Source organism: Dendropsophus ebraccatus, chromosome 15 (genome assembly GCF_027789765.1).
Source record: "Dendropsophus ebraccatus isolate aDenEbr1 chromosome 15, aDenEbr1.pat, whole genome shotgun sequence".
Classification (NCBI taxonomy): domain Eukaryota; kingdom Metazoa; phylum Chordata; class Amphibia; order Anura; family Hylidae; genus Dendropsophus; species Dendropsophus ebraccatus.
Window position 1 is genome coordinate 72,101,029 of NC_091468.1, and position 22,373 is coordinate 72,123,401.

At 48.1% G+C, this 22,373-nt stretch overlaps 1 protein-coding gene across 7 annotated transcripts in view; it reads left to right on the top strand.

The window, feature by feature from the left end:
- Positions 1 to 22,373, top strand: part of UTRN (utrophin) — a 410,412-nt gene that overhangs the window by 249,997 nt on the left and 138,042 nt on the right. Inside the window, exon 1 of one of the 7 annotated variants that reach the window (XM_069954245.1) lies at positions 12,283 to 12,888. The exons of the other annotated variants lie outside the window; for them this stretch is intronic. Coding sequence (XP_069810346.1) covers positions 12,826 to 12,888 — 63 coding nt within the window. The 5' untranslated portion in view covers positions 12,283 to 12,825. Of the gene's footprint in view, positions 1 to 12,282; positions 12,889 to 22,373 lie in introns of those variants that run through there. 7 annotated transcript variants of the gene reach the window in all.

Below are 22,373 nucleotides of genomic sequence, written 5' to 3' on the forward strand. Positions count from 1 at the left end.
AGGGTTAATTATATATAAGCATTGACTATGAGACCATTAGCAAACAGCGGGAAGCCGCTTTCCAAGATTTGTAGTATGAGGCTACATGATCAATTAATATCCTACGGTTTAGACTCCATTAGCATTATAATCCCGGTGAGGAGAGAGTCGCTAATTGTAGAGAGATAATGAGAGCGGCCGGGACAGGTGCTCATAGATTACACAAAGGGTGTAGAAATATTTTATTTTATGTCCTCACTGAAATGCAAAGAGGAAGAGGAGGGGGAGAAGGGGAAAGGGGATGAGGAGGAAGAGGAGGAGGGGAAAGAGGAGAGGAAAGAGGAAGAAGAGGAGGGGGAAGAGGAGGGGAAAGAGGAAGAGGAGGGGAAAGAGGAAGAGGAGGGGAAAAAGGAAGAGGAGGAGGGGAAAAAGGAAGAGGAGGGGAAAAAGGAAGAGGAGGGGGAAAAGGAAGAGGAGGGGAAAGAGGAAGAAGAGGAGGGGAAAGAGGAAGAAGAGGAGGGGAAAGAGGAAGAAGAGGAGGGGAAAGAGGAAGAAGAGGAGGGGAAAGAGGGAGAAGAGGAGGGGAAAGAGGAAGAAGAGGAGGGGAAAGAGGGAGAAGAGGAGGGGAAAGAGGGAGAAGAGGAGGTGGGAGAGGAGGACAATTATGACAAAAAGTAGAGAATTATTATTACTAGTTTGATATGCAGTTCATTGAGTCTTACAATAAGAATGGTCGGATTTGCTTCTATCTTATTAAAGTACCGGGCTTAAAGGGACCTCAGCTGGCTATTTTAAAGGGCCTTTTACTCTGGCAGATTATCATGCAAAAAATTGTTAAATTGTTTAAATTTAAGTGATGACCATCTGGTATAAACGTGGAACAAGCTGACCTCAAAATCATTCATTGTTCTTAAAGGGACAGTGTCATCAGAAAATGACTTATTGTATAAATGTTTTTATGTAAAGTTGCTGTACAGTGATCTGTACTGGGATGTCTCTTATGTTTTCCCTCTGGGCCGTTCCCGTGAACTCCATGGTCCGGTAAGGAGCACTGCCCACCCCCTTAAAGCTGATCTGCCCCTGGCCATCGCTCATCCATCGCCCACCCCCTTAGAGCTGATCTGCCCCTGGCCATCGCCCACCCCCTTAGAGCTGATCTGCCCCCGGCCATCGCCCACCCCCTCAGAGCTGATCTGCCCCCGGCCATCGCCCACCCCCTTAGAACTGATTTGCCCCCGGCCATCGCCCACCCCCTCAGAGCTGATCTGCCCCCGGCCATCGCCCACCCCCTCAGAGCTGATCTGCCCCCGGCCATCGCCCACCCCCTCAGAGCTGATCTGCCTCCAGCCATCGCCCACCCCCTCAGAGCTGATCTGCCCCCGGCCATCGCCCACCCCCTCAGAGCTGATCTGCCCCCGGCCATCCTGTCCCTTCTAATGAATATCAGTGGAGCGGGCTGGTATGCCCCTTATAACGTTACCTTTGTGACATGTGAGTTTAAGTGATGTTAACCCATGAGAATTCCCTGCACTCCTCTGTGACGTTACATTTTCTTCCTATTTTTCGCATTGTTAGCGATGTCACTTAGTTGAGGTCACAGTTTGGCTGTAAATCAATAGTCGCCTCTCCGTGCCGCCTCCTAGACGATGCTTCAGCTTCTTTTGATGGAGACGTTCCAATCCATGGCGGTAATCCCTGGTTCGCTGTCACCGCTGAGCTCTTCATTCCGAGCCCAAGACTCCATCCAGCTAATTAATACTAATGTTCTCCACCCTGTGTCGGCACATGGAGGGAGAGCCGGACGCTCAAGTACGATTTGCCTCTGCAGGTTTCCATTCTCACATTTTTACACTTTCCGTATCCAGACACTTAAGTCATTTTGGGTGCATAGACATTACATTACAATCGTCCTTGCAGTTGAGAGTTATTTTAAAAGTAAATATGGAAAAGGTGATGTCGGCGTGCCATGTGTCGCCACACTTACGGATGCCAGGTTACTGTTGTAACGCTTGAAGGCCAAATATTAAAGGGGTACTGTGGCGAAAATCTTTTTCTTTCAAATAAACTGGTTTTTGAAAGTTATATAGATGTGTAATTTACATCTATTCAAAAATCTCCAGTCTTCCAGTACTTACCAGCTGCTGTATGTCCTGCAGGTGTTGTATTCTCTCCAGTCTGACACAGTGCTCTCTGCTGCCACCTCTGTCCATGTCAGGATCTCCAAGGGAGAAAAGAAGAAAAAAGCGGGCACCGGCGCCTCATGTGATACCTCAATACACCAAGGATAAGGATTATGTGAGAAGGTGCTCACCTGGACGCCACTTGGGCTTTGTGCAGATCACCCTCAACAGGGTACAAATCCGAATCCAGGGTCTTGTTTGGTGACAGTCCACTGTATAGGGGCCTACTACCTCTAGGGACTGCTGAGCTGACTGTACCAAAGACACAGGATACTCCCAAAATACTGGGAATAAAATGAAAAGAAATGAAGGTACTCTGGGTCAGCGCTGTCCACATAGAGAAGTGGCCGAAAGCTTTAAATGAATGAATTTAATATAATAAAAAAATTGTTTAGTGCAGCACAAATATTAATTTTGATATTTGTGCTGCACTAAAATAATTTTTTATTATATTAAATTCATTCATTTAAAGCTTTCGGCCACTTCTCTATGTGGACAGCGCTGACCCAGAGTACCTTAATTTCTTTTTTAATTTATTCACTCAGGAACTGTCCAGAGAAGCAGCAAATCCCCATAGAGAACCTCTGCTGCTCTGGACAGTTCCTGACATGGACAGAGGGGGCAGCAGAGAGCACTGTGTCAGACTGGAGAGAATACACCACTTCCTGCAGGACATACAGCAGCTGATAAGTACTGAAAGACTGGAGATTTTTCAATAAATTAAATTACAAATCGTTATAACGTTCTGAAACACTTTTTTTTTTTTTTGCTGGAGTTCCCCTTTAAAATATTATTATTGTCACGATAGTGGCAGCCCGCTCTACCAATTGCAGACAGAGACATGACAGCACTGCGGCCATGATGAGCAAACTATCACTCCCAAGCTGTCACCCCCTGGACCCCTGGGGGACACCGGTGATGCCACAGCAGGACACCGGGGGAACGTGGAGAGGTAAGCATGACATGTTTATTATGTTCTCCAGCGGGACATTTCCTAACACTGTATCATTAATTTAAGGGGGATGAAAACGACATCCAGAGAAAGGGGGCAGCGAGCAGATTGATATATATTTTAGAGGGAATTATTCAGTATAACCTGCAACCACAGCTCAGTCTCGGCTTAGGTCTCCAGCAGACAATCTTTGATTAACAGTTATTTTTTGTGGTGCTCTCCTCTCCTCCCTGTCGCTCTCTCCCCTCCTCTCTGTCGCTCTCTCCTCTCCTCCCTGTCGCTCTCTCCCCTCCTCTCTGTCGCTCTCTCCTTTCCTTCCTGTCGCTCTCTCCCCTCCTCTCTGTGGCGCTCTCTCCCCTCCTCTCTGTGGCGCTCTCTCTTCCTCTCTGTGACGCTCTCCCCTCCTCTCTGTGGCTCTCTCCCCTCCTCTCTGTGGCTCTCTCTCCTCCTCTCTGTGGCTCTCTCCCCTCCTCTCTGTGGCTCTCTCCCCTCCTCTCTGTGACGCTTTCCCCTCCTCTCTGTGGCTCTCTCCCCTCCTCTCTGTGGCTCTCTCCCCTCCTCTCTGTGGCGCTCTCCCCTCCTCTCTGTCGCTCTCTCCTCTCCTCCCTGTCGCTCTCTCCCCTCCTCTCTGTCGCTCTCTCCTCTCCTTCCTGTCGCTCTCTCCCCTCCTCTCTGTCGCTCTCTCCCCTCCTCTCTGTTGCTCTCTCCCCTCCTCTCTGTCGCTCTCTCCTCTCCTCCCTGTCGCTCTCTCCCCTCCTCTCTGTCGCTCTCTCCCCTCCTCTCTGTGACGCTCTCCCCTCCTCTCTGTGACGCTCTCCCCTCCTCTCTGTCGCGCTCTCCCCTCCTCTCTGTCGCGCTCTCCCCTCCTCTGTGACGCTCTCCCCTCCTCTCTGTGACGCTCTCCCCTCTGTCGCTCTCTCCCCTCCTCTGTGGCGCTCTCCCCTCCTCTCTGTGACGCTCTCCCCTCCTCTGTCGCTCTCTCCCCTCCTCTATGTGGCGCTCTCCCCTCCTCTCTGTCGCTCTCTCCCCTCCACTATGTGGTGCTCCCCTCCTCTCTGTCGCTCTCTCCCCTCCTCTCTGTGATGCTCTCCCCTCCTCTCTGTGACGCTCTCCCCTCCTCTCTGTGACGCTCTCCCCTCCTCTCTGTGACGCTCTCCCCTCCTCTCTGTGACGCTCTCCCCTCCTCTCTGTGGCGTGCTCTCCCCTCCTCTCTGGGACGCTCTCCCCTCCTCTCTGGGACGCTCTCCCCTCCTCTCTTTGACGCTCTCCCCTCCTCTCTGTGACACTCTCCCCTCCTCTGTCGCTCTCTCCCCTCCTCTCTGTGGCGCTCTCTCCCCTCCTCTCTGTGGCGCTCTCTCCCCTCCTCTCTGTGGCGCTCTCTCCCCTCCTCTCTGTGGCGCTCTCTCCCCTCCTCTCTGTGGCGCTCTCTCCCCTCCTCTCTGTGGCGCTCTCTCCCCTCCTCTCTGTGGCGCGCTCTCCCCTCCTCTCTGTGACGCTCTCCCCTCCTTTCTGTGACGCTCTCCCCTCCTCTCTGTGACGCTCTCCCCTCCTCTGTCGCTCTCTCCCCTCCTCTCTGTGGCGCTCTCTCCCCTCCTCTCTGTGGCGCTCTCTCCCCTCCTCTCTGTGGCGCTCTCTCCCCTCCTCTCTGTGGCGCTCTCTCCCCTCCTCTCTGTGGCGCTCTCTCCCCTCCTCTCTGTGGCGCGCTCTCCCCTCCTCTCTGTGACGCTCTCCCCTCCTCTCCTCTCTGTGACGCTCTCCCCTCCTCTCTGTGACGCTCTCCCCTCCTCTCCTCTCTGTGACGCTCTCCCCTCCTCTCTGGGACGCTCTCCCCTCCTCTCTGTGACGCTCTCCCCTCCCCTCTGTGGCGCTCTCTCCCGTCCTCTCTGTGGCGCTCTCTCCCGTCCTCTCTGTGGCGCTCTCTCCCCTCCTCTCTGGGATGCTCTCCCCTCCTCTCTGTGGCGCTCTCTCCCCTCCTCTCTGTGGCGCTCTCTCCCCTCCTCTCTGTGGCGCTCTCTCCCCTCCTCTCTGTGGCGCTCTCTCCCCTCCTCTCTGTCGCTCTCTCCCCTCCTCTCTGTCGCTCTCTCCCCTCCTCTCTGTGGCGCTCTCTCCCCTCCTCTCTGTCGCTCTCTCCCCTCCTCTCTGTGGCGCTCTCCCCTCCTCTCTGTGACGCTCTCTCCCCTCCTCTCTGTGGCGCTCTCCCCTCCTGTCTGTGACGCTCTCTCCCCTCCTCTCTGTGACGCTCTCTCCCCTCCTCTCTGTGGCGCTCTCCCCTCCCGTCTGTGACGCTCTCTCCCCTCCTCTCTGTGGCGCTCTCTCCCCTCCTCTCTGTGGCGCTCTCTCCCCTCCTCTCTGTCGCTCTCTCCCCTCCTCTCTGTGGCTCTCTCCCCTCCTCTCTGTGGCGCTCTCCCGTCCTCTCTGTGGCGCTCTCCCCTCCTCTCTGTGGCGCTCTCCCCTCCTCTCTGTGGCGCTCTCTCCCCTCCTCTCTGTGGCGCGCTCTCCCCTCCTCTCTGTGGCGCTCTCCCCTCCTCTCTGTGACGCTCTCTCCCCTCCTCTCTGTGGCGCTCTCCCCTCCTGTCTGTGACGCGCTCTCCCCTCCTCTCTGTCGCGCTCTCCCCTCCTCTCTGTCGCGCGGCTTTGTGATGTACATAGTGATACATTTGCTTTAAGTAGAAAAAAAAAAATTGTATATTGACCTTTTTTGATGAAAGTTCTTGGTGTCTCGCCCTATGTGCTGGCGGCCGTCACTGGTTGATGAGAACCTTATTTATCAGGTCACTCCGTTGTCTTTGTGTTTCTTCTTTATGCTATGTAATTCTTGTGTCCTTCTCCTTGTATATTGTGTTATCGGATTGGCGTGGGCTTCATGGAGGGGACGGATACATAGATTAGCTGAAGGTGATTTCTGTAAGATCTTGTAGGACGGAGACAAAGCTGCCGAAAACCTCAGCGATACGAGATTCTCTCCTCCTCCTCCTCCTGACTGATTTATGAGCGGACTCTGATCCTGCCCTTATGTTGGATGTCCTTCATAGTGTACGGACCTCCGTCACTATATACCGCCAAGTGGCTGATCATCATCATCTCAGGAGTCACTTGTCGTAAATCACTCACCGCTCTGAAGTGTCGCTCTCTAATAAATATAACCGTCACTTCCAGATGATTAGGAAGATAGTTCTCAAAAGACAGAAAGACATTGAGGGAACTTTATGAAGGTAGAAAAGAAAATAGGAAGATGAATGTTCTGCGTACAGTGATATTATATATATATATATATATATATATATATATATATATATATATATATATATATATATCTATCTCTATCTCTATCTCCGTTCCAGTATATTCAGTACATGCACATTTCTCTCTATAAGAATATAACTTATTTACCCTAATATTGATACAACCCTTACAGGGAGTCTATCCTGGAATCTGTGATTTTTCTGCGTTTAGATGGACGGACTGCAGCGCAATAACCGTTGTTCTAGCCGATTGACTTTTATATGGCTGATAGTTCAGATGGGGCTGCACTAACAATCCTGCAAACATACAGAAAGATATGGGGCACTAATGAAGTGTCCGCTCGATTATCGATTGATTGCTGGGACCAGTGTCAGCGCCCTAACAGCCAATCAGGCCCATTCTAGTGAATATCTCACAGTGTAATAAAGACAAGGATCAGACGAGGAGCCGATCATCAGCTGATTGTTGTCTCTCACCTACTTGCCACTGTCTACATTGTTACCTGTAATAATGATGCTTTGCCACCAGCTGATGACAGAAAAATAGTAAGTAAAATAGTAGATTATACTTATCTTTCCAGGCTCCGGTGTCCTGACGCCTCTGGGGCTATCTTTGTAGTGGCAGGCCTCTTAGCCGATCACTGCCCATAGTACTGTACCATTCACTGTACCATTCACTGTACCAGTCACTTCAGAGACGTAGTCAAAAGGGTCAGCAGCGGCTGCATTGAGCAGCGAAAGGGCTGCAGGACACTGGGAAGCCTGGTAAGGTAAGTATAACTTTTTTTTCTATATACAGTAAGTATAACTTAATTTCTGTATAAAACAAGGGCTGCACAGATCCTTGAGCTGTGTAATAGGCTCTGTTAGCGAACTTACAACCGTCCTCGGGCCATGTAATACCAGCCATAGTATAGGGAATAAAAAGCTGATTGCTGAGGGTACCCCCAAGTGATCAGCATGCTATCCTCTATACTATTGATAGGAAATAACAAGTTTAGAAGGAAATACCTCTTTAGGCTTTGTTCACACTTCTTCTGGACTAAAATATCCTACCTGAGTATTACGCCAATCTAAATGGATATTGTGCATTTGGCCCATTGTACAGTTTGATCTAGAAAAACTCATCGCTATGGGAAAAGAATAGGCGGTAATATTAGTATAACCCAGTATAGTAATAGTAATATGTGCGGAAATCTGCAGATCCCGTTCTCTGCCATAAATATCAGCAACAAGGATGTGAAATCTGATGTGTGTAGCTCTGGACGTTTGTCACCCTCCTCGGTTTCCTCTATAAATGGACGGTCGGTTTACACAACGCTGCCTGTTTCTTGTTAAATGATTTACCTCATCGGATAGAATAATTTTCAGGCTTTGCAATAATTTACTGCCAGAAAAAAAACAATATTGTTGCCAAAACGCTCCCCATCAGGAGTGTATGTAAATGCGTCAGATTCACGGCCAGCAGATCTGTACGTTATTTGTGTTGACGAACAATGCAAGAAATGTCATTTGCCCCAAGTGGTTGTGAATCGATGAAAAATCTCGGTTTTTGGCAGTAAATCTTTCCGGCATCGCTGCCCTGTGACTCTTATTTTATATTGGTCTACAAAGTATTTTTTCCATAATTTGCTGCTTGTTATGGGGTCCGATCGGCTCGGTCTCTGGACAGTCATAAAGGGGAGCTCCGCTTGCTTAGTGCAGTCAAAGTGTTACCTATGCTTTGAGTCAGGTCAGAATGCACGGGGCACTGAAGGAAAAAAAAAAAGATTCATTTTCCAGACTCTGAATCTGCTTAAGGGTACAAACCCACTTGACGTATTTGCTGCGTGAATCAGTCTTAAAAATAAGCAGGCAAAACGCAGGTTGGCTTTATATAATTGTTCTGTGTTAAAATACGCAATTGCGTATTTTTGAAGCATGAAGCTACATGCGTTTTTCGCACAGGTTGTTAACAACTGATGCTTTGCTAACAACAAGCTTCACGCTTCAAAAATACGCAATTGCGTATTTTAACGCAGGACAATTGTATAAAGCCAATCTGCGTTTTGCCTGCTTATTTTTAAGACTGATTCACGCAGCAAATACGTCAAGTGGGTTTGTACCCTTAAGGTCTTTAGGGTGCGTAACCCAAAACAAAGAGAACTTTAATGGTTAAATATCATGTGTATTGTGTTCTGTAGATCATGAACAATGCCATTTAGTTGCTTTTTTTAAACTCCTCTACATTTACCCTGAATGGCTCCACCTAGTGTTCAGACTGTGTAACCATGTGACTGTCCATCCAGTGAGATGAGTGCGGGCGGACACACATCCTCTTCCCCCGGCCAGGTTTCTGCATAGTCATCCTCTGTTCACTGCTGAGAAGCCAATAGAAATCGCTTTCTGCCCTGTGTACAAAGAATACAAAAAGCCGAGAATCCTGGTGCAAAAACTCGACAACTGGACTTGGTCGCCAGGATTTATTGGTTAAAATAAATGTATATAAATAAATCATAACGTGGTTCAGAGCAGGAGCGCTTAGAAAGCATGCGTTTAAATCTTGAAAACCAAGTCTAGTTCTCTTGGATCCAATGACTACAGGTAGAGATGAGCGAATCTCCCGTCTAAACAAAGAAAACCGCTTATCAGCCGGCTGCCTTTCATCTGTGCTGCTCCGTGCTGCTCCTTCCCGGGTGTCGGGAAAAACTGTGCCCAGTCCTGGGAAACTTCTCCCGCTTTCCCAGGACTGGATCCAGCTTTTCCCGACACCCAGGGAGGAGTGGTACGGAGCAGCAAAGTTGAAAAGCAGCCGGCTGATAAGTCTCTTGCCGATGAAATGAAGCGTTTTGGTTTGTCCAGACAGATGATTTGTCATCTCTAGTTACAGGCCATGACACCCTGGTCACCCCTATGACCACCCTGATATGGCGACATCCTATTATAAGTCCTTCATGAGGACTTGTGTTTTATGTGCTACTAAGGGGAGAACCCGTCTAAGGTTGATCGATGTTGGGACCAACACTGTACGTACATGAAGAGCACTGTCCCTTCTCTCCAGCTATTGTATCTGCCCATCATGAAAGCTATCCGCGACGTCAGAAGAAGATTCAGTGATAACCGACCCCAGAAACAAAGAAAACCGGACGTTCTACGGAGGATGCATGGAGTCAAATAATATGAAAAAGGCGAGGGTGCTGCCTGGGTCAGGATGCTGGGTCTTAATGCTTCCCCAATGTATGGTAAAAACTCTGTGGATGGTAGTGTAGCCGCAAGGCCTCTTTCTTACATCCGCTTCATAACAAATACGGACAGAATGGGGACCTACTAATTTCTATGGCCCCATACACACATCTGTAGGTGTTATAGATCCATGTTGGGGCCGTAATCCTTGCCAGGTCACCTATTTATATGAATGGGTCCATGCATTAGGGATTCCGTAGTCCTGCCCATAGTTACAGGGCCGCAGCTACAGATGGGTGATTGCGATCACGCCTGGACCGTATAAGCTTTGGCATGTTTTGACCAGGTATGATAATTTTTGTTTTGCACCAGCTGGTTGGCTGATATACTGTATATATCGGCCGCTACATTAATGGGCTTCTCGGGGCCACACATTGCCTGCTGTCCATCCCTACGAGGCTCATGCTGTTTTCCCGTTTTACCACCAGATACTGTCAGGTAGTAAAGCTCGCTCTCTTCTAAGTTGTTCATTTATTGCTTTGTGGGTTAAATCCTCTTAGTGATGAAAAAAACCTTGTCCTGATAAAACTGGGACACATGGGGTCTGTACCTTGTCTGTCCGCATTTAGGGAAGAGGAAGAGAATGAAACGAGTGGAAACATTAATGTGATGCGCTCGCTGTGTCCTCCCCCATCTGTTACACTCCGCACTGGAGTCCGCGGCGTTTAGTATTATTAGTCGCACGCTTCCGCTTCCCCACTTCATGTTCATAGTAAAGCTGAAAAACAAGCAGGTTGCTATTTTACCGTTCTGTGTGATGACTGGAGGATCTGTCCTTATTGTGCTGTAAAATAAACCGAGCTCTGCCACCAAAAACTGACATTGTACTACGGGTGCCACTAACTTATATGGCAGGATCCTGCAGAACATTGACTACATGGAGAGAAGTGTCGGATGTTTATTGCCTGATTACTATACGGGACTTTGTCATTCACTGAATTGTCGAAGAAGCAGCCCCAAAGAGAGAGAGAGATCCTGGCCCTAAAGAGAGAAAGATCCTGACCCCAAAGAGAGAGAGAGAGAGAGATCCCGGCCCCAAAGAGAGGGAGAGAGATCCTGGCCCTAAAGAGAGAAAGATCCTGACCCCAAAGAGAGAGAGATCCCGGCCCCAAAGAGAGGGAGAGAGATCTTGGCCCCAAAGAGAGAGAGAAAGATCTCGGCCCCAAAGAGAGAGAGAGAGATCCTGGCCCCAAAGAGAGGGAGAGAGATCCTGGCCCCAAAGAGAGGGAGAGAGATCCTGGCCCCAAAGAGAGGGAGAGAGATCCTGGCCCCAAAGAGAGGGAGAGAGATCCTGGCCCCAAAGAGAGGGAGAGAGATCCTGGCCCCAAAGAGAGGGAGAGAGATCCTGGCCCCAAAGAGAGGGAGAGAGATCCTGGCCCCAAAGAGAGAGAGAGAGATCTTAGCCCCAAAGAGAGAGAGAGAGAGATCCTGGCCCCAAAGAGAGGGAGAGAGATCCTGGCCCCAAAGAGAGGGAGAGAGATCCTGGCCCCAAAGAGAGGGAGAGAGATCTCTGCCCCAAAGAGAGAGAGAGAGGGATCCTGGCCCCAAAGAGAGAGAGAGAGAGATCTCGGCCCCAAAGAGAGGGAGAGAGATCCTGGCTCCAAAGAGAAGAGAGATCCTGGCCCCATAGAGATCCTTGCTCCCCATCCGCTCCAACCCCCGACCCCCCCCCCCCCCCCCCCCCACTACCACCTCTTCCCACCACCACCTCTTCCCACCACCACCATCGGACTGTCAGTTTGGCTTTGGTGGGACACAGTCTCGGATATTGAGCGTGGTGCAATAAGTGGCGCCTTATCAGCGTGGCCAACAGCCTAGATAAAACCAATACTCAGGAATAGAGATGAGCAGATATACGGTAATAATGAAGCAAATCGCATTGTTAGCTTTGCACTCGGCCTATCTTTGCACTCTGCTCCATCTTGAGTGTTGGGAAAAGCTGGATCCAGTCTTTGGAAACTGGGAGAAGTTTCCAGACACCCGGGGAGGAGCGGCACTGAGCTAGAAGGCAGCCGGCTGATAAGTCGACCACCGAGCTAACAAATCGATTGGCTTAGTTATTCCTGTAACTTTGCTTGTCAGCCAGTGATTGGCATCGCAGCCGGGACAGGCGCCATCTTTTGTTTGCCTGCAAGCATGGCTGATAGAGAAGACGCATTACAGATTACAGTGATTGTTTGTAGCATTTTTCTTCACATATAGGCAGGTATCCGGGGATTCCGGCATTTTCCCTGTACTCGGACTTTGATCTTGTCTTCCAAACAAGCGAACTCCAATGAAACTCTTGTGTGTATCGCCATAGTCCTGGACGTGGAGGACGTTCTAGCTCCTCATTGCTGACCCACCTGCCAATTAGAGAGTGAATCTGTTCCCTTGTTTCCCCAGCAGACTAGAGAGCTGACATCTGGGACTGCACAGGGGTTAAACAGCTTGTAAGTGGAGCCTTTCCTTCCATGCCCGGTGCTGTTTGTATTTTAAGGGGAGACGGGAGGGAGGGGATATGGGCAGCAATCTCTGCTTTCTGCTCCGCTTTTCTCCTGAGGCGCAGAAGTTATACAGAGAGTGAGGCCTCAGGAAGTGGGAGGGCTTCACAGTCGTAGAGCGGCTATGGGGGTAGTGGAAAAAGGAGAATGTGAATGAAAAAAAGCAAAATAAACAACTCCCCTCCATAGTAGGGTTAGTTTTCATACAGCCCGGATGGGAATGGGATCTGCTCCTAGACCAGCCTCACAGATCACGTCGTAACATTTGTAGGAAGGGGCTGCAAACCACTTGGAGCTCAGCATCCTTCCACAATGAGAAGCCACAATATGCATTGTGATTTCTATGGCAACGTCGCTCCTGTGCAATATCTGCATGTAGTTAGCTGATGTCCTGCACCTATTGCATCTGAACTCTGTGACCGGTGGGATGCATCATTCTTCTCTTCATGGACCAGAACCAGTTCAGGATTTTTTATGCATTTGTAATTGAGACCAAACCCTGAGCTGGAAACCAGTCTGGAGGCCGCAGGACATCATCAAGGTGAGGAACACGGAGAAGATTGTGTCTGAGAACAGCAGCATGGAGGCCGGGTAACTAAGCGGACATGGCCGGGCGTCAGCCCCAGGATGGAGGACGTCATTACAAGACTGAAGAGTGCAAGGGAAACCCAGCTTTCTCAGGGGTGGGAGATTTTGAATTGAAAGGATACTGAAGACTTTGGAGACTGAATAAAGGAACCTTCCCAGGAAGATGTAGTCGGCACGGGATGTATCTGACAATGATTGGTCTGAACTTCAGCTTACAGGAGCTGCTATTGAGATTTGAGAAGGTATCTTGGCTTGTAGCATCGAGTAAAACCACAATTAATCCGTCATTAGTCGCCCCAAACCCCCCCCCCCCCCGACTTCTTGGCTCAATGGTTGTGCATGCGTATACTGGTATGGTACGAGTATATACAGGACAACACACATAACACAGTGTAAACTATTTTAAGTATTCATTACATTTCTGAGAATTAAAAATCAGTTAGTTTCACACCGTACTCCGATTTATTATTTATTAAAAATTAATCATTTTTTTATTATATATTTTTTCCCCATTTTGTTGAAATGTGGCATAAACCGTGTACAGTCCGGGGGTCAGTGCATGGACGGAGGCATTTTAGTAATTATATTATGATGGGGCCGTGTTCACACATAGTATTTCTATCAGTCTTTTGTTCATCTGAAACACAGAAACTGGGCAAATCTCTGGGCAAATTGCTCTGTCTCTTCCACTCCTGGTTTGGATTGAAAAAAGACTGACAGAAATCCTATGTGTGAACATCGCCTAGAGGTGTTAAGAGAAATCCTTCCCACCCTGTTTATAGATGATCACTCATACGTTTGATTATTTGCTGTTCTATGACTTCTCAGACCCCTGTATATCCATCATGGAGCTGCGATCTGCTCTCTAGGACGTGCGCCCGCCTGCTCATTCTCCCTCGTATTCCCAGGATTTGAGCTGCATTTAGCCTTATAGCCGATTCATGTTTCTGTTTCTGCGCTGACACCCCGCCCCCCCCCCCCCCCCGCTGGGTGCCTCAGCCTTTTGTCTATATGATGTCAGCAGCCAAAGGTAATATAAGATGTCTGGTGTTATGTATACACTATTACAGTACTGCTCGGAGTGGTCTGTGTTATGTATACACTATTACAGTACTGCTCGGAGTGGCCTGTGTTATGTATACACTATTACAGTACTGCTCAGAGTGGTCGGTGTCATGTATACACTATTACAGTACTGCTCGGAGTGGCCGGTGTCATGTATACACTATTACAGTACTGCTCGGAGTGGCCGGTGTCATGTATACACTATTACAGTACTGCTCGGAGTGGCCTGTGTTATGTATACACTATTACAGTACTGCTCGGAGTGGCCGGTGTCATGTATACACTATTACAGTACTGCTCGGAGTGGCCTGTGTTATGTATACACTATTACAGTACTGCTCGGAGTGGCCTGTGTTATGTATACACTATTACAGTACTGCTCGGAGTGGCCGGTGTCATGTATACACTATTACAGTACTGCTCGGAGTGGCCTGTGTCATGTATACACTATTACAGTACTGCTCGGAGTGGCCTGTGTTATGTATACACTATTACAGTACTGCTCGGAGTGGCCGGTGTCATGTATACACTATTACAGTACTGCTCGGAGTGGTCGGTGTCATGTATACACTATTACAGTACTGCTCGGAGTGGCCGGTGTCATGTATACACTATTACAGTACTGCTCGGAGTGGCCAATGTTATGTATACACTATTACAGTACTGCTCGGAGTGGCCGGTGTCATGTATACACTATTACAGTACTGCTCGGAGTGGCCGGTGTCATGTATACACTATTACAGTACTGCTCGGAGTGGTCTGTGTTATGTATACACTATTACAGTACTGCTCGGAGTGGCCTGTGTTATGTATACACTATTACAGTACTGCTCGGAGTGGCCGGTGTCATGTATACACTATTACAGTACTGCTCGGAGTGGTCGGTGTCATGTATACACTATTACAGTACTGCTCGGAGTGGCCGGTGTCATGTATACACTATTACAGTACTGCTCGGAGTGGCCAATGTTATGTATACACTATTACAGTACTGCTCGGAGTGGCCTGTGTTATGTATACACTATTACAGTACTGCTCGGAGTGGCCGGTGTCATGTATACACTATTACAGTACTTTATGGGTGCTCATGGTATCTAGGATAACATATTACAATCGAACATACTGATTATTCTCGTATTTTCGCTCATTTTAGCTTTTTAGATGAATTCGCATTTAAGGAAACCATTGGTGTTAGTAGTTCTGGCTTTGGATACTTGTAGGTCGAGACGCTGCTGTATATACAGAGAGAAGTTTGTGTAACTTGTATTCTTGTTGGCAGCTGTGAGTTTGTCTGTGCGCACAGAGAGCCCCTGCCCCCGTCTCCTGGAGACCCCGCTTGTATCGGCATCAGGTCTGGTAATAATTGTAGACTAGTCAGATACTTTGTTAGGCGGCGGAGACCTTTGTTTCTCAGAGTTTATAAGCCCGCGATCACTTTACCTACGTAAGTTACATTACAGTAAGTCCGCAATCGTAGACTGTGCCGCACACTGGACACACTGCTAAAATATCGCTCAAGTACAGAGTATGTAAGTTCTGTCATTTGTTTATATACCCACCACGGGGTCATAGCGGGGAAAGACAGCCATCTTGTTGTATTGACGGCACCAAATAATCATGATTTGCAGCCATCAATATCAGGAGATGCCGGCCTTTCCCCGCTATGGTCCCTTAGTGGTAACATAGCCTAACAATGTACATGGACTTACCGAGGAGAACATTGTGTTCCCCAAAAGCGTCGTCTTGCATTTCTATAAACCTCTTCACTTGTACTGCGCTTCTGCAACAGCAAACTCCCCCCGGTGTTCCTTTACGTTGCAGCTAGATGACTGGAATCAGCAGATCACTGACGGAGCAGCCGCTCGCTCACCCATTGGGATAACCCAACAAGCGTATATTACTATGGTTGTACCTAATTAGCACAACTCTCCCAAGCGACTGTTCAGACCCGTCCCTGTGCCAAGCAGGATTTCTCCTCTGTGGTATACGGTCTATGTTCTGTACCCTACACATGCTTCTTGGTATACAAATAGTAGAAGAGAAAATGAGTGGCACTCACCACTTTATATGCAAAAGTTTGTGTTCCTTATTCAGAATACCACATTGTTACAGCAGGGTATACACCAGAGTTGTATATTGTAACAGCTGTCACCACCAATGTACCGACCCCCCCCCCCCCTGTTTGTTGCATAGTAAAGTGGTGAGTGCCGCTGATTTTCTCTTCTACTAATTGTTGCAATAAGCTGAGCACACTGCAAAGAGCAAGACCACAGTTTCATTGAATTACATATACTAACACCCTCTGTAAGTCAGCAAGGAGTGGTCTCCCTGCTCTGCCGCTCTGTCTCTCATTGGAAACTTCTTGGCTTCCAGATACCAGTAGTACCTATACCTCTGAGTAGTACCGATACCTCTGAGTGGTACCGATGCCTCTGAGTGGTACCGATGCCTCTGAGTGGTACCGATGCCTCTGAGTGGTACCGATGCCTCTGAGTGGTACCGATGCCTCTGAGTGGTACCGATGCCTCTGAGTGGTACCGATGCCTCTGAGTGGTACCGATGCCTCTGAGTGGTACCGATGCCTCTGAGTGGTACCGATGCCTCTGAGTGGTACCGATGCCTCTGAGTGGTACCGATACCTATGAGAACCCAGTAAGTAGACAGCGTAGAAGATGCTTTATAGCTACATTTATACTAAATATGAGTTTTTATTAAGTTTTTTATTTTATTTTTTAGGAAAACTTTACAAAAAAAAAGTTGAGTTGCAGAGTTTGCAGGTGGCATCCTACAGATCTCAGTTTGGTGGTCAATGAATTGGCCGCGCCACCTGCAGAGCCCGGAACATTCTTACAAATTTAGTGGATGTGTTTGTACCCCATGGTGGGCCAGATGTCCCGCCAGCCATAGCGTGATGAATGGACGTTCTTCCTTTGATTCATGCTATAACTTTACGACTCTGTACAGACACAGCGCACGATTGTCGGGGTGCTTTGCTTCAGGCAGAACTGGCACAATTCTCTTTCATGTCCTACAGAACATCTGCTCATTTAGTTTTTTTGGCCACGTTATGTGCGCGGAGCATCTCAAGTGTTCTGGCTGCGGCTGTAACGTACGACCCCAGTGCTCACTCTGAGAATGGAAGTCTCTGGAAATGAGCGACATGAACAATTCCACATTATATGAGGAGTAATGGCCGGGCGGGATCTCCCCGTTATTGCTGCGTGGTGAGAAAGTTACTTCTCAGGTTTCTAATGCCCCGAGCGACCTCCATCTATGGATCAGTCCCCAGCGGCCTCCATCTATGGATCAGTCCCCAGCGGCCTCCATCTATGGATCAGTCCCCAGCGGCCTCCATCTATGGATCAGTCCCCGCCGGCCTCCATCTATGGATCAGTCCCCAGCGGCCTCCATCTATGGATCAGTCCCCAGCGGCCTCCATCTATGGATCAGTCCCCGCCGGCCTCCATCTATGGATCAGTCCCCAGCGGCCTCCATCTATGGATCAGTCCCCAGCGGCCTCCATCTATGGATCAGTTCCCAGCGGCCTCCATCTATGAATCAGTCCCCAGCGGCCTCCATCTATGGATCAGTCCCCAGCGGCCTCCATCTATGGATCAGTCCCCAGCGGCCTCCATCTATGGATCAGTCCCCAGCGGCCTCCATCTATGGATCAGTCCCCAGCGGCCTCCATCTATGGATCAGTCCCCAGCGGCCTCCATCTATGGATCAGTCCCCAGCGGCCTCCATCTATGGATCAGTCCCCGCCGGCCTCCATCTATGGATCAGTCCCCAGCGGCCTCCATCTATGGATCAGTCCCCAGCGGCCTCCATCTATGGATCAGTCCCCAGCGGCCTCCATCTATGGATCAGTCTCTAGGCGGATGCAACGTTACATACGTGAGAGGTTTGTTACAGACTCCGACCAGAAGAACAGGAGAACGCCTTTACCCAATGGTGGAGAATATGGCGCGAGCGTAGCCTGAGTATTTATAGGGCAGCCGTAGCCTCTTACTGCATCCCTCCACCTAATGTTACTATATTAACTGGGCAGAAAATGACTATGGAACTAGACTCTGCGCCAATTTATCTGCGCTCTGATTTTTTCATGTGCTTGTCAGAGGAGGAGCATACACAAGACATATTAAAGGGGAACTCTACAGAAATTCCTTTTCCTTCAAATCAACTGGTTCCAAAAATTATATAGATGTGTTAATTACTTCTATTTAAAAATCTCCAGTCTTCCAGTACTTATCAGCTGCTGTATGTCCTGCAGGAAGTGATGTATTCTCTCCAGTCTGACACAGTGCTCTCTGCTGCCACCTCTGTCCATGTCAGGAACTGTCCAGAGCAGCAGCAAATCCCCATAGAAAACCTCTACTGCTCTGGACAGTTCCTGACATGGACAGTTCATGAATCCGTTGCATCCTGACCATAAGCGCCATCAGGATGTAAGAGACGACCTCTGGAATCTGCCGGCTAACACTTCTCCCATTGTCACATCTGCGTGCACGTTGGACTTTAATATTTTTACAGATAACAATGACTTCAGGATTCGTTCTCGGCCGCGCAGATTCCGCGACATGGAACGTTCGGCTCTAATTTTTGGTGTAAAGCAATTACATGTCTATAATTATCAGAGAAGCGCAGTCATTATATGAGCAGCTCGCTGGCTGGAGATGGAACACGATGATTTCCAGGGTAATGATGGTTGTCAGATGGTTGTCAGGGAGTTTTATCTGCTTGTTTCTGATGGTTCACGGAGCTGAGATGAGGAATTGATCATTTTGCCAATAAAGTGGAGCACATCTGTATATCTGTATAGTTTAGATCAGGAGAAGGGAACCTCAGTTCTCCAGCTGCTGCAAAACTACAACTCCCATCATGTCTGGACATGAGATAAGCGTTAACTTTAACTGTTCAGGCATGATGGGAGTTGTAGTTTTGTAACAGCTGAAGGGCCAAAGGTTTAGAATATATCTTAGTTATCAGGCTGCACAGTGATAATAATAGAGCAGCATCGTTGATAACTAGCCTAAAGAAGCCTAAAAGAAGTACCCAGCTGAGAAAGAAAACTTGTCTTCCTGTACAGCACTGAAGCAATTCTGTTACAACCCTGAATGAGACTATACACATTCCCTGTAAGAGGCGGCCGTTGTATCTCCCTCTGTACCATACATTAGGCCTGTGCGGCGCTCAGTCTCGCTGTTTACACACTGTGGAACATTCATTTATACTTGATGAGTTTGTGGGTAATAATATAAGGGTTGGTTCATTGGCTGCACAGAGTCCCAATGTCCCAGCGACCCTGAGCTTACACTGCCGCATTCTGCACACATAGGTACAAGGTCGGTGCACGGCCCAAAGAACGGATGCCTGAAAGCAAAAGTGAAAAAATGCAGTGAAATATAATGTTAAAAGAAGTAAAACTGTGCGGCCAAAGGGTAAGAGCTTATTTATTTTCTATAGCTAAACACAGCCAACATCCTCCCCACATGTCATACTATTACTCTATAGTATTCTGTAAACCCACTTAAAGGGGTACTCTGGTGACATGTTTTTTTCCCCTCAAATCAGCTGGCGTCAGAAAGTTATATAGATTTGTAATTGACTTCTATATAAAAATGTCCAGTGTTCCAGTACTTATCAGCTACTGTATGTCCTGCAGGAAGTGTTGTTTCTCTCCAGTCTGACACAGTGCTCTCTGCTGCCACCTCTGTCCATGTCAGGAACTGTCCAGAGCAGCAGAGGTTTTCTATGGGGATTTCCTGCTGCTCTGGACAGCTCCTGACATGGACAGAGGTGGCAGCAGAGAGCACTGTGTCAGACTGGAGAGAATACACCACTTCCTACAGGACATACAGCAGCTGATAAGTACTGGAAGACTGGACATTTTTAAATAGAAGTAAATAACAACTTTCTGGTACTTGCTGGGACCAGTTGATTTGAAAGAATTCCAGTGTCGGAACCTTTGATTTATTGGAGACAGAAATAATCCGGAGCCCCTGAATTTCCATCCTGTATTGTATAACGCAGCAGATACGTGGAATTTGTGATCTATTGTAGGAGGACACAGTGGTAGATAGTTCTATCCTGACCTCTGTCATAGAGATGGCAGCCGCTCTCCATATATCGGCCCATTAGCTGTGACCTCTGTGCTCTCCTTGCTGTTCCATCGCCCGCGTTACCCTGCATATAAATATACTCTGTGCTGTTCCATCGCCCGCGTTACCCTGCATATAAATATACTCTGTGCTGTTACATCGCCCGCGTTACCCTGCATATAAATATACTCTGTGCTGTTCCATCGCCCGCGTTACCCTGCATATAAATATACTCTGTGCTGTTCCATCGCCCGCATTACCCTGCATATAAATATACTCTGTGCTGTTCCATCGCCCGCATTACCCTGCATATAAATATACTCTGTGCTGTTCCATCGCCCGCATTACCCTGCATATAAATATACTCCGTGCTGTTCCATCGCCCGCATTACCCTGCATATAAATATACTCTGTGCTGTTCCATCGCCCGCATTACCCTGCATATAAATATACTCTGTGCTGTTCCATCGCCCGCATTACCCTGCATATAAATATACTCCGTGCTGTTCCATCGCCCGCATTACCCTGCATATAAATATACTCCGTGCTGTTCCATCGCCCGCATTACCCTGCATATAAATATACTCTGTGCTGTTCCATCGCCCGCATTACCCTGCATATAAATATACTCCGTGCTGTTCCATCGCCCGCATTACCCTGCATATAAATATACTCCGTGCTGTTCCATCGCCCGCATTACCCTGCATATAAATATACTCTGTGCTGTTCCATCGCCGCGTTACCCTGCATATAAATATACTCCGTGGCCGAAAACATTTTACAGCAATAAAGGACAATTAAATCCTCATTTAGAGATACCCGAGCATAGTCACATAATGAGGATAATAACATTCTCTCCCGCTGTCAGTCATGTTGTGTAAGGTTCAGGTCAGTCTATGGACGGCACATTTATTTATAGATTATATTTTCTGTAACGTCGGGATCTGGAATCAAATTAAAAGCAGAGACTTCGGGTTATGGACAGGTATATGCGGAGTGTAACCCTGTATGTATATAGGTGGCAGTGACTGTATCATTGTATGGAACCAACCAGGTCACGGCGCATGGGATACAAGGTCACGGCGCAATGGGATACAAGGTCATGGCGCATGGGATACAAGGTCACGGCGCATGGGATACCAGGTCACAGTGCATGGGATACAAGGTCATAGAGCATAAGAAGGTTGACCTTGGGGGCCACGTGCCTCCGGTGTATATGTGGACGGTCGCACATGATTGAAGTCATATTGTTTATATATACAATGTAACCCGTGTATTCTATAACAACGCAGACCGTATCCTTCTCTTCTGTATCATTTACTGGATCAGCACTAGTGGGGTGCAGTGTTTTCGGGATAAGGTGCATTAGTCATCGCGTCCGTGTCGGCACTAGCTGCACCTCGCACTTTGATGGTGGAATGTGTGGATTACAGGACGCACGACTAATCACTACCGCATGGAGTTCTGTTTTTCTAACTCATTGTAAAACAAAAAAGTCTGACATTTGCCTCCATCTGCTCATTGGATTGGTATGCGCCTTCTTACACCCGGTCCTTGATGTTTATCTATAGAATGTGGGGGTCCTCCTCCTGGGTATGTGATAGAGATAAGGACTCCGGAGATTTGTAGCCTGAATATATACATGACACATGGATGCAATATGGATGGCACTGGTCCTGCCCTTGTGATGGGTCGTGTACTGGTTTCTTTACTGGAACACACAGATCGTAAATGTTGTATATTGGGGGTATAGAGCAATAATTAAACTATTAGTGCAGCGATTAACTTTTTATGCTTAATTAGCACAAATTACAAAGGTATATAACTTTGTAATGTGTGCTAATAAGCTGTTTTTAGGGGGCTGCTGGAGTACTCCTTTAAATGCTCCCAAATCTAGCTGGTCTTACCAAGTCCCCCTGAGTGTTTTGAGACATCTCACTTCTTTCTAGCTGCTGCAGTTACAACTTTTTTATAAAAGCCAGTCTATATTCAAGATGGCGCCGGCCATCTTTCCCAGCATCCATTGCATCCTTAGAGCCAACTGCCAAGTATCTGCCTCATCATGTGGTATCTGCCCATCACTGGCTAAATCTGTTTCTGCTTTACACTGTACACAAAATATCTTTCTATCTCAACTCTATCTAATGTATAAATTAGAGAGCGAGAAAGATGAAACAACTGTGTTTCCTTTCCTCTATACTGCTCAGGAGCCTGTCACTGTTCTGTTGTTTTCCCGCCCCTTGGCAATGTGCTCACTGATTGGTGTGATGTCAGTGGTGGGCAGAGTTACAGATGAGGCGTTACAGCTTAATGGGCAACAGAAGAGACAGAGATCGTGTGACTTTGGTCTTAGAATTGAAGGGGGGTTTTGGGGACAGAGGAGAGGAGAGCAGATACTGAGGATTTTCAGCAGCTTCAGGGTGCAGAGTCAGGATGTGCTGAACGCAAACGGACCAATTAATATAATAGAAAACTATTACACACAATCTTCGATTATGGGTTGGGATTTAACAGAGTTAAAACTACATAGACAGATAGGAGATAGATGATTGATAGATAGG